At 41.8% G+C, this 13,089-nt stretch overlaps 1 protein-coding gene across 2 annotated transcripts in view; it reads left to right on the top strand.

Annotated features, from left to right (window-relative positions):
* MGAT5 (alpha-1,6-mannosylglycoprotein 6-beta-N-acetylglucosaminyltransferase) overlaps window positions 1-13,089 on the top strand; it is a 335,937-nt gene that overhangs the window by 211,183 nt on the left and 111,665 nt on the right. For both annotated transcript variants that reach the window (XM_044242594.1, XM_044242593.1), the window contains 3 exons: window positions 1,962-2,131; window positions 5,536-5,670; window positions 11,742-11,875. In XM_044242594.1, the coding sequence (XP_044098529.1) occupies window positions 1,962-2,131; window positions 5,536-5,670; window positions 11,742-11,875 (439 nt within the window). The remainder of the gene's footprint in view (window positions 1-1,961; window positions 2,132-5,535; window positions 5,671-11,741; window positions 11,876-13,089) is intronic.

Raw genomic sequence — 13,089 nt, 5'->3', positions numbered from 1 at the left:
TTTTACAGTCAACACACAAAGAACTGTTCTTAGGGACTAGAACACAGACTTTTCAGCATTTCTGATGGTATATCCCAAAGGACAAAAAAAGGGCCAAATATCTTGAGAAGTTTTACTGAGTTTTCCTAAGTTTACATGTAGTAGGTGGTGGTGTAGATATTCTCATTCTGAATCCCTTCTGCATATTGGAATAAAGCAAAGTACTTATATTAGTATCCTCAAGAAGTGGGATTTTCCGTCTGGGAGAGAGAAAATAACATAATGTAAGATGGATAATGTTATGCAAAGTTACTTTAATCCTGAGTTTGAATGGGAAGTACCAGTGTGAATTTATGATTTGTTTTATCCTGGAGGAGAAATAAATTTCCAGCTATGTCCACTGAAAAGGGCTACAGACAGTGATTAACTAGAGTCCCCTTAAGCACCAGACCTTGATCTTTAGATGCCATTTCCACTCAATGGTATAAGAGGTTCTTGGAAAAATGGTTGGTTAAGGTCTTAGAAGTTGTACATGTTGAGCTGCAAACATATGTCATAGTGGAGAGCAAAGGCACTGTCAAAGACTACTAGAATCCTGTCAGAAGAACTTAGAAGCCAACTTGAACAGCCTCCAATTGGCAAGATGGGGCAATTTGATAATCCATAAGGATAACTTCTATCTGTGACTGTGTAAAAGCCTCATTGACGGTCATTGGAGTAGGCTAATGAACAAATTTGTTATTTAGAAAACTGATAAATAAAGGGCAAGAGTCAAATATTTGCCATGCTTTTTCTCTATAAACCATACTTCAGCAAAGCCAAGTAATTGATGGGGGTGGGGGGTAGTTTCTCTTTGTAGAAGCATTCCAGCTAATAAAAGCAGAAGGAATAATAAAATATTATCATTTTGTAACTCCTGATGGGTAAAGGCCTCTATTTAGTGATTATCCATAGCTCCCAACATCACCAGAGATCCTAGACATTGTTCCCACTAGGGAAAGGAAGCGTACGGCGCTGCCTATGAAGTAGCATTGCCAAAAACATCAAATATGAACTGAATCATGCCTGTGGATCTAATTACTAGTTTACTATAAATACAAGGGGTAGAAGAATCTGTTACACAATCAGCAAAACCCAAAGTGTGAGAGACTCTACTGGAAATACAACCTTGGACAAATGTCTTTTTGTGTCTTGGACAAATAAAACTCTCCCCAACCCCAAAGGATGGGGCTAAAGAAGCCTAAGAAATAAATGAGACACTTAGACTTAACGCACTTTATTTGACCTCTGCCTGGAACAGCTACACTTGGAGGAGGCGTAAACACTAACTGGTTAGTGAATGATATTAAAGAATGAATAACTGTTTTAGGGGCAAAAGTGATGTTATGCTTGTGTTTTTTAACTGAAGGTCTGTTTCTTTTAGAGATACAAACTGAAGTATTTGCAGATGGAAGGATATGATCTCTAGGATTTGCTTCAACATCAGCTAGAGGGGTTGGGAGAAAATGAGGGGTGTACATTAAGATTGGTCCTGAGTTAATAATGGTGAAATTTATGTGCCTTGGAATTGACTGTGCTACCATGTCTGATTTTGGATATATTTGAAGTTTTTTGCATTAAAACCTTAAAAATATTCCAGCTGTGGGGAAGACACACACAGTATTGTTAAATGATATTTTATTGCCTTTGCTTACTTGCCTTTAAATCTGATTTCCCAAATGTATCCTGCTTTCTAAAAAGAGACTGTCTATCTGTCATGTTCATAGCCATAAAAGGGTGGGGTAGTGACTCTGTTTCCTTCCATTTCTTTGTACCTTCTGGAAAAATCTAGGCCAGGTTGAGGTTACGTTAGAACATAAACATCACTTTAGATTTGGTTGATTGCTTTTGGTGTGTTACTGTGTGGAGTTTGTACTTGGTTCAGTGGGAATCAATATATGCCTCTCCTTTGTTTTATTTTTTTTTTTTTTTGTTTTTTTCAGGTCCTCGTTCACCTGGGACTCCTGACTAAGGAATCTGGATTTAAGATAGCAGAGACAGCTTTCAGTGGTGGCCCTCTCGGTGAATTAGTTCAGTGGAGTGATTTAATTACATCTCTGTACTTACTGGGCCATGACATTAGGATTTCAGCTTCACTGGCTGAGCTCAAGGAGTAAGGAGATTACTTTTCAATTTTAAAATCAGAATACAAAAAAGAAATTGTAAACTCTTAAAGCCCTCTATTAGTGTGTAATTTCTTGTGGAGGAAAATGAAAGTGATAATTCACTAAACAGGAGATAAGAAGATTATTTTCAGGAGCTAAATACATACACTGTGAAAAGGATAATATGTTTTCATTGTAGCTGCAGGCTCCAGAGGCTTCATAAATGAATGCCAGAAATTTCAAACTAAGGAGCTTATTCTTTGCCATTACAGGTGCTTCCAACATGTGCAGCACAAAACATTATTGACTTTCCTGATTCCCTGTCTCCTGCTGAAATTCATACCCTTCCCTACTCAACTGCAAGCCTCCCAAATCTTAAAACAGGGCAGGTTCCTATTTATAATTTAATTTGGATAGAATGAGTTTCTTGAAAGCCCTGATCCAATCCTCTTTCGGTAAAGCCAGCTTTCCAGCCTGAGTCTGTTAACTCTACCTGGCTTTTCTGTTTCCCTGAAATCTGCTTCCGGTTCTAACCCTCTCGTAATCTCCTATAGATTGACACAGCTGGCTAGGCAGGAATGCTCTGCGCCCCTTCACTCCTTTTGGATAACTGCCCATAGAGACTTTGTTCCCAGCAGCCAAGTGTTCATGTTGCCATACGGCAAACGTTCCAGAAGAAATACCTGGAGTAAACACTCTAGAGATAGAAGGGTGTTTAAAACAAAATATGTCCCCTCCAACCCATCCCCCGCTCTTACTTTCCTGTCCAAGACATTGATGCCCAGAGAGGTCACTTGTGTTAGGGACCAAGGTCCACAGAGCTGGTAAGTGGCAGTGTTGAGATGAAAGCAGTAATATCAACTGTCATTTTTTAAATGGTTTCTTTTTTTTTTTTTTTAAAGATTTTATTTATTTATTTGACAGACAGAGATCACAAGTAGGCAGAGAGGCAGGCAGAGAGAGAGAGAGAAGAGGAAGCAGGCTCCCCGCCCAGCAGAGAGCCCGACATGGGACTCGATCCCAGGACCCTGAGATCATGACCCGAGCCGAAGGCAGAGGCTTAACCCACTGAGCCACCCAGGCGCCCCTGTGCTAAAACTGTGATCAGGGCATTAGTTACAGCAAGAGTGTCAGCAGTTAGGATAACCACAGCATAGATGGAGCTATGAACACCTAACATTTGGTGAGCACCTACCGTTCGGCGGACACTGCACATTTTACATACTGTTCACACAAACTCGGAAGTAAGTGCTGTTGCTCCCTGCATTTTAACGATGAGGAAACTGAGTTGCTTAAGAATATGTAGAAAACATGCGAGAGTTCTGTGTCGGACCTCAAAGCCTGTGTTCTTGACCACTGTACTAGATGGCTCTTTTTGGATCCAGAAAAATCCGAGGTCTTCTGAACCCCTAAACGCTGCCCGTGTCCCTTCAGCACGCTGCCCCCTGCTTGCTTTAAAACACACTGTGCACATAGCCTGTGAAGTCGAGGCGTCCACATTTAGCAGTCATTCTCTCAGTGCTTTCTGGGCACTGGTTCTTGGTACGGGATAGACAGAGATGACCAGCATGCATTCAAGGAAATGCCAATCTTCTGGTAATTACAGCTAATGCATTGCGTAATAATTACACTAATTGCAATGTGATTAGTAGTAATTGAAGCATGACTGCTAGAATGTAAGCCAAGGGAGTACAGAAACAGTGATTGTTGCACACTGTGGTGTGTGTGGCACCTAGAATAGTGCCTAGCACCCAGTGGGTGCTTGTGACTTGGGACTGAGCAAACCAGTGAAGGGATGAATCCAAGAACGAGTGAGTGGTGAATAAGTGGAAAACTGTGGGAACTCTCGGGAGGGGTGCTCCCTAGGGAGGTCAGAAAAGGCATATTAAGGGACTACCAGGCAGAGACTTAACGTGTTGGTCAAGATGTCTATGGAGTGCTTTGAGTACTGGTAAGAGAGCCAGATGTGTTTTATTTAAGAAGACAGTTATGGAAGCCGCAGAGGGCAGAACATGCCTGCACATTACCATCATGGGGGATCTTTGTGGCCTCCCAGTGCCCAGATCATATGCCAGACTAATTAAATCACAACCTTCGAGAAAAGGACACAGGACTCACTAAGTATCTCAATGCCTCTGGATAATTCCAGTGTGCAGACCAGTGTGGGAACCACCAAAAACAAGGTTGACCAAGGGTCCACACACCTGGCACTGTGGGCTGGATGCAGTCTTTTGTGTGTTTTTGTTGCAAAACTCACACAGGAACATAGCCACACCCGTTATGGATGAATTGCTGTGACTGCTTTTGTTCTCCAAGGGCAGAGTTGTGTAGTTGAGGCAGAGGACATGTGGCCTGCAAAGGTGAAAGTATTTACTGTCTGGCCCTGTGTAGAAATACTTTCAAATTCTTGGGAAGGAATTGGTTGTACAGAACCTGGTATTTTCTGAGGGTCAAGCGAGCTGAGGAGCAGGGTACCTAAAGGAGTGGCAGCACAGAGTTGCGGAACAGAGTCCTGCTTCTAGGACTCGTCCTTCAAAGGGGGATGCCAGAATTTGGTGAAGGATGGTTATGGAGTGCAGGCAAGGATAAGAGGCATCAGTGAGTACCGATTTCTGGGTGAGCGGCAGTGTGGTTCGGTGAGCAGTTTTTACTCCCACACGTGAAGTTGGCATATAATCACATATGTCGGCTCTCTCTGGGTGCAGGGGTGGGGTTGTATGGATGGGTGAGGAGAGGGGAGGATGGAAGGAAGGGTAGTGCCAGTTATATAATAGAGTCTAGTCAGAAGGAAAAATTTGACATAGAAAAAATTAGGAAACCACACAAGACAGTATAGAATTCTGTATTGTAGCGGCTAGAAATTGAAGACCTTTAGGAGGTCAGTAGGGTAACGAGAGCAGTTTCTGTGAGGGGAAGCAGTAGCCCCGGAGTATCTGCGACACATGAGGCACTTTTCTTTTTAAAATCTCATTTAAGCACCTGAAGAATCTCTGGCAGGTTGCTATCTTTTCTGTCGCAAATCCTGTTTTGTGGGAAGGTTGCTTTTGTTGTTGTTTCTTAGGAGGAAAGACCAGAGAGGTTAGTGACTTGTCTAAGATCTCACAGCAGCTAGCGGAGGTAGATAGACCGATTCAGACCCAGGTCTTCCTAGGTTTCAAAGTGTGTGTATGTGTGCACGCATGCGTGTGCACATGCGTGAGCCACCATTTACTTGTGCCAGACTCTGAAGCAGGACTCTGGATAGGACTTGATGGGTGGGCAGAATCTGGATAGGCAGCAGATTGGGACAGACCATGCCCTCCTCCCCGACAACATTCTTGGGATGTTTGCCTATTAATGTTGCTAAGTGTTGTATCTTGAAATAATTTTTTTTTTTTTTCCTTTCTTCCCTCTCTCCTGTCCCTCTTTCTAGGATAATGAAGAAGGTTGTAGGAAACCGGTCTGGCTGCCCAACTGTAGGAGACAGGATCGTTGAGCTCATTTATATTGATATCGTAGGACTTGCTCAATTCAAGAAAACTCTTGGGCCATCCTGGGTTCACTACCAGTAAGTCCTACTTGCTGTCCTAAGTTAATTGGGTGTTTGGTCTTTTGGCTTTTTTTTTTTTTTCTCTTTTTTCTTTTCCTTGAATGGCGGAGCATGGTTACAGGCAGAAATGCTTATCAAATATTAGCTTTTGGACTGTGTGGAGTAGGTTCCTCATTCCTAATTGAAATTCACATTCTCCCCCAGTGATTTTTACTTTCAAAGGCTATTCATTATTTTCATTGATTTCTTTTAGGAATAGAAAATAAGTGGCCAGCCACTTCTTTACCTTCCTGAATACTCCTCATTCCTCACTTTGTCCCTACACCAGTCTCATTTGTTTAAGTAACAATTTGGACAAAATGTGGAAAATGTCATTTCTCATGTTGCTCAGGTTTGAGATGATGACTCATTTCTCTTCCCCTTTCCCTCCTGAGTTGTCATTTTTGGAAGAGAAAGCTGTGAATACCTTGTTTGAATGCTGGGGTCTTGTACTTTTTAAGACAAGCCCCATGCTGAGAATGACCCAGGTGCATGCCTTTATCATGTTGGAGAAGAACTCGTTTCCCTCAGAGTGGGTTTGGGACCGTGATTTAGTGTTTGAAATGATTTTACATGGTACACAAGCATGGCATTAAATAACAGTGAATTATATAATGAGTTTATTAACCTTTCAGTTTTCCTCCAATCTTTCTAAAAAGGCTTAGTCTGATGCTGTGATACCTCCAACACATCTTGTAACACTTACATGCATTTTTAACAAGATGAGAGTAGCTGTCAATTTGGGCCTTCAGACAAAGTATCCAGCTTGAATTTAATAATAATTTTTAAAGAAGAAAAATATGCTATTTTTGGTTATCTTCCCCTTCCTAGAGTTGGCACTGGCTTTCATTTATGGCCTCTAAAAGTTTCCAGTAAATGTAAGTAAATATATTTTATCTAATGGTGGCAGTGGTACATAAATTTGGGTAAAAATCCTGAAGTTAGTACCAACCTGACTACCTAATGGTAAATGTCGACCTACAGTTTGAACCAAGTTCCTAAAAAGAACAGTAGGAAAATCTTTCAATTAGCATGACTTAGAAATCTTTCCATGTGTTTCTTTTCTGTTGCTTTTGGGTAAACAGATGTTTTGATGTGTTCTTCTACCTTGACCCCATAATTGAACCCTTAATGACTTGAACTAGGTCCATTTCAGATTAGTTTATAGTTTAATATTATTTATAAACTTTAATCTCCAAGCCGATGTCAGATTGCAAGTCCTTTAGTAGAAATTCAAAGGAAATACAAAGTCAAAATGTTAAGAATTCTCCAAAACATAGTAGGGAAAACATCATTGTAGAATTTTCTTGCAGATTTCTTGCCTGTGACAATATTTCTTTTCTCACTGGCTGGTGCCATACTCAGGGACAGAGGGAAGGGATTGATTGAGAAGAGACCGTGCACTTTTCATTTCCTTTCGGATATACTTTCATCAAAAAGAAAAATAAAGGGGCACCTGAGTGGCTCCATTGTTAAGCGTCTGCCTTCAGCTCAAGTCATGATCCCAGGGTCCTGGGATCGAACCTGCTTCTCCCTCTCCCACTCCCCCTGCTTCTGTTCCCTCTCTCTCTGTGTCTTTCTTTGTCAAATACATAAGTAAAATCTTAAAAAAAAATAAAATAAAATAAAAAAGCAAAATCTTGGTTTGGGCCAGGATTGCACTCTACCTTCTGCATCACATTATTCCTTTTTTGTTGTTTGCTTTTTCCTTGAAATCTTCATACATCACAAGCCGTCACATTTGTTCTCAGTTATGTGGAAATAGCCGTCTTTCTTTTTGGTTAATAAGCCATGTAAGTAAACATTTTTTTTTTCCTTTTTAGCTACAGCATTAAAGAAGGAAAGAAAGGCAGAGCTGTTGTTCTCTGGCATTTAGCAAAAGGCAGGCACCTGGTACAAAAGGACAGAAGCGTCACGGGCATCCCTAGACTCACATATCCTCCCCATTAAGAAGGACTGTTGGGATGGAAAAATGTCCTCAGTGGTAGTGTTCCAGTCAATTAAAAAGGATGATTTCATTATTAAAATGGTCACCACTGGTTAGTATTTGATTCTCGTTGGATGAAAAGGCACCATCTCAAAGGAATTTTATGGAAGGGGTGTAGTATCTCTCTTGCCTTTCTTTCATAAATCAAACACATTAGTAATACTGGCTGGCAGAGGTCTATGAGGACTCTAGGCCTGCAGTCTTTGTGGTGTGATGAAGCTAAGATTTCCTCCAAAGACTAAGCAGATCCTTTAGAAAGTTCTTAGCCATTTCTTTCCCTTTTAAAGATGACACACTCTCAGAGCTCTCTGAATTCATTTTGGTTGATGGCACATGGTAGGAGCTCCATTATATGTAAATAGAATTTATATCTGGTCTTCCTTTTAGGAGCAAAACCTTGAGTCCTGTTGATCTTGGGAACATATTTATAAATTCTTTCCAATTTATATAGGGACCCAAAAAAATTCAGTTAAGCATCTGTTCCGTGCCTACATGCAGCTAATATACCATTCAGGACTATAAAACTCATACCCATTTTGCTTTCTGTGAAGTCTTTGCTGAGTATTGAGGACACACAAGGAAGTCAGGTGCACATAGCATGAGATATACCATGTTTTACATCCAACTCCAAAGTGGAAAGTAGGTCCTGGCAAGGAAGTCGTCCATCTTACAGTAGTGTGGCTCAGAGCAAAAAGAATGTTCCAGAGTCATTTAGCATGACCATAGCGATTCCTGTGAGAAGGAGGCCAGCTGCCTTGGGCAGCAAGGCAGATATCTTCTTAAGTCATCGGTCTGTCCCTGATGCTTCAGACACACAAAGACTTTAGAGGAACTGCATAAATATTAACAACACAAATCCAGTTCCAAACACACAGCTGTAGAATGTGATTGAAGGAAGAAAGCTGTTATGTTAAACCTCTTCTGCCATAAGCAGAGATTCATCCCCTGCCTCTGGTTTACAAAACAAACCCAGGCCCACTAAAAAATAGACCAATCCCAAACCAAAGCTTAAGTAGGAGGATGTAGAATTCCAAGTTTCTCAGACATTCGATCTTTCATGCTCTAGCTTTCCTCTGGGAAGAAGTCCAGCATCACGTAGCACAGTATCAAAGTCCGGGCATGCAGGCATTAGGCTCCCACCAGGCATCTTGACTCATCAGGGATTAGCTTATTATCTAAACTTAAGATAAAACCAATAAAACTCCAAAGTTAAAAATAAAATCACACGCCAAAGCTAGAGAGGCATATACCTTGTCAGAGTAGATTGCAAATGTGGAGAAGTAGCCAAAGCCTTCAAGACAAAGGTTTCCTAGGATGAGGGTAGCCTGTTGGTCCCTGCAGTGCCTGCACAGAGCCTATAATCTTTGAGGCTCAGTCCCACCTGTGGGTGTGTGTCCCTCTCCCTCCTCCTGCTCTGCAATCCCTACATTCTCTGAATGCTGCCATCTTTCTCAGAAGATGATGGCTCCAACCAGTGGCTTTTGTGTCTTATTTTAAAATACAAGTTAAAGAGTTAATTATAATATAGGAGATTTTTATATAAGTTTTTAATGCAAACTTTGACACTGAAAAATATCTAAGTTGGGGAATGACAATGTTCTGTTAAGAGAAAAGGAATGCCCCAAACGACTCGGAGACCAGGGGAAACACACATGGGTCAGTTCCTTGGCTCCCCAGCTTTCTTTTTCCTGGACTATGGGCACCCATTTCCTTCCACCTGTTGGTGTTCAGGCTGATGATGCAATCTTGGTGCTAATTGCGAAAACTGTCAGTGTGATGATAGCATGTTCCTTGCCTGCCACACAGGAATCCAAAATAAGGAAACACTTTCTGTGGTCAGCTTGCGTTTGCTCCCATCCTCTCTATTTTCCTCCCTTCCTTGTCTAGACAAAGCGTGGTGATCTCAGATGAGAAAAACCTCACACTAAAATGGCAATTTGCTATTGATTTTTCTGGAAAATCCAATCTGGTGTTTGCATTTTATTTTTCTGAATCACACATTGATGTAAAAAAAGGAAAAAAAAAAAAACCAAACTTAAGAGAACGCTTTCATCATAGTGGGAAAATGAAGGAAGAAACTGGATCTGATGTTTACAACTCACTTGCCATTATCTGATTGTAAAATGTAGGCTTTAATATTTATTCGCTTTTATGCTCATTGGCCCAGTAAGAGCCATTCAGAAGCATTGCTGAGGTATAACCACAGAAACACAGAGCTATTTTTATTGGCCAGGCATAAGCTAAATTTACATCAATGGTTTGAGAATCAGTGATGAATTGAAAGAATGAGTTAATTAATGGAGGAGGTTTCAGCGTTGATTCCGGTTTCAGCATTGATTCTTGCAATGAGTCGTTTCTTTTCGACTCTAAAGCAGTGATCGACAGGTTCTCTCTGTAAAGAGCCATGTAGTAAATATTTTAGGCTTCTCTGGCCATATGGTCTCCGCAGCAACTGCTGAAGTTCTCTGTCACTGAATGGAAGCAGCCATAGACCTAAGTAAACAATTAGGCGTGGCTGTGTTGAAATAAAACCTCATTTCTGAACCCCCAAATTTGAATTTCATCTAATTTTCATGTCACAAAGTATCCCTTTCAAAAAATTTGAACATAAAGATCATTCTTAGTTCACAATCCTTGCAGAAATGGGAGGTAGACCAGATTTGGCCGACCGAGTTCGAAGACTTGGTTGGAAGAGCCAAATGAAACATCTTCAGTTTTACTCCTGGATCTGGGAGAAAGCAGTAATGTCCCAGTGCTGTCTAGTATATAAAAATCAACACTGCCTTGTCAGTGGGATTCTAAACTCTACCTAAAATTCAGTACTCTGATTAATTGACAAAAATGGTAAGTGACTGTGGAAAGAGCTAAGGCAGGCCATATGCCTTACAGAGAGTAAGACCACCATCTTCGTCCGTTTGGGCTGCTCTAAGAAAATGCCACAGTCTGGGTGGCTTAGAAACATTTATTGCTCATGGTTCTGAAGACTGAAGGGCAAGGTCAGAGAGCCGGCGTGGTGAAGGAGAGTGAGGCTCTCCTTCTTCCAGGTCTCAGACTTCTCACTTTGTCCTCACCTGTTGGAAGGGGCGAGGGAGTTCTGTGGGTTCTCTCTCTCTCTCTCTCTCTCTCTCGTTTAATTATTTTAGAAAGAGATCAGGAGCTGGAGGGACACTGGGAGAGGGAGAGAGAGAATCCCAGGCAGACTCCCTGCTGAGTGTGGAGCCTCATGTGGGGCTCGATCCCATATCCCTGAGATCATGTCCTGAGCCGAAATCAAGAGTTGGACACTTAACTGACTGTGCCATCCAGGCGGCCCTGTGGGGTCACCTTTTATAAGACTACTAAACCCATTCATGAGCTTATCACCTTTATGACCTTATATCACCCCCTAGAGCCCCTTTTCCTAGTACCATCACCTTTGGGGGTTAGGATTTCAACCTAAGAATTTGGGAGGGGAATACAAATTCTCAGATCATGGCCACTTCTAAGAACCTTAATTCTTTGTTTATTCAGCAACTCTTCATTAGGCACCACCGTACACTCTGCCCTAGCTCAGGGCACAGCGGTGAATGTGGCAGTCTGCGATGCCAGCTCTCATCGGACTTTATATTTTGCTGTTATTTGAGAGATCTTCTGTGACTTGTCAGCTAATCTGTAGCAAAATGTTTCTGTGTATGATGGCTCAGAAGTCACACATAAGATGTTTGGTATATATATATATTCCACAGTCTCTCACTTCCCACCCACTCGTGTTTCTGATGAAAACTATTTGTCCGTTTTTGGTAGTCCCTGCAGGAGGGATTAGAGCTTTTTGCCTTTTTTTTTTTTTTTTGAAGATTTTATTTATTTAGTAGAGACAGAGCCTGAGTGGGACAGGGGTGGTGGTCTGCAGAAGGAGAGGGAGAAGCAGGCTTCTGCTCAGGGGCTGGATCCCAGGACCCCAGGATCATGCCCCCAGCCAAGGACAGATGCTTAACTGACTGAGCCATCCAGGTACCCCGAACTTTTACCTTCTGAGCTTCGGGGTCAAAGTTGCAGTTTTATCCATGTTGCTTTTTCCTTTCAGGTGCATGCTCCGAGTCCTGGATTCATTTGGTACCGAGCCAGAGTTTAACCATGCTAACTATGCCCAGTCCAAAGGCCACAAGACGCCCTGGGGCAAATGGAATCTAAATCCGCAGCAGTTTTATACCATGTTCCGTGAGTATTCACACTTCACCTTTGCTTTCCAGAATGCCACCGAAGATAAACGGGAAAAGAAACTATTTTGGGTTATGATTCTCAGGCCTTTTAGCTATAGAAACGTGTGCTGTGGAACCTTTCCCTGAGGAATAACTGATTTTGTTGTTGTTTAATTGGCATTGAAAGGCCATGTGAGCACTTTGTGAAAAGCCTTAGAAATGTTCTTGAGGGAAAAAAAAAAAAACGTTCCAGATGAAGTATCACTAAAATGCATTTGGGCAAGGACTCTGGGTGGATTCTGGCTTGGCAGGCACTAAACACGTTTCATTCCGCATAGATGCTGCGTGGGGTCCACCTGATAACTGATGAGGAGTGAGGTCTTTCATGTAGATAGATGAAAAAAAAACTAATTATTTAAGCATCAACACTTATAAAGGAAAAAGTCAGTTTTGTTTTTTTTTTTAAATAAAACTACGTTAGACTCTGTTCCATATTTAATCAGCTTCTCAATCACTGGCACCAGAATGAAATCTCACTTGCTCTGGCTCAGAAGGTGTCATTGATGCCAACAGCAGTGACAGTTTCAGGAGGTGTTGTAGCGAACACCTCCAAAATGATGAACTGGCCATAGTGGTAGGTGCTTCACATTTTTCTGTTTCCGTCATGTTCCCTTTCCTACATTGACCATTTCTTACCGCTGCTCCCAGTGTACTGCCTCAAGCCTCATTTCATTGATGATTAGCTGAGACCTGTGAAGAAAGCTTCTAAATTGGGTAGTGATCATGCCCAAAATAAACTTCGAGTTGAAGTCTGCATGTCTCGGTGGGTGAGGTGAAGTCCTTCTCTGGAAGTGTCACACACGTTGAACATGACTTCCTTGGGATGCTCAGAGTGGAGAATTCCCATTCCAAAGCTGCCAGAGTAATTGTAATCCAGAGATTTTCATCCTAGAGTCAGTATCTGAGATGTGAGTCTGTTTCCTTTGTTAAGACCCAAGGGACCTGTGGCCTACTTCTTCCCTGGGTGGTTGCCTCTCCCCCTTGTGTGCAGTCACCTAAAGACAAATCTGTTCTCAGGTTCACTAAACATAACAAAGAACACATTGGACTTAATCCTGGCACGTGACTTATGAGACAGTAGAATTAAGAAGGGTTAGGGCATGGTTTCACTCATTTGTGGAGCATAACCAATAGCATGGAGGACAAGGGGCGTTAGAGAGTAGTAGGGAATTT

Source organism: Neovison vison, chromosome 3 (assembly GCF_020171115.1).
Source record: "Neovison vison isolate M4711 chromosome 3, ASM_NN_V1, whole genome shotgun sequence".
Taxonomy (NCBI): domain Eukaryota; kingdom Metazoa; phylum Chordata; class Mammalia; order Carnivora; family Mustelidae; genus Neogale; species Neogale vison.
Note: the sequence above shows the minus strand (reverse complement) of the source record. Positions and strands in the feature narration are given on the sequence as shown.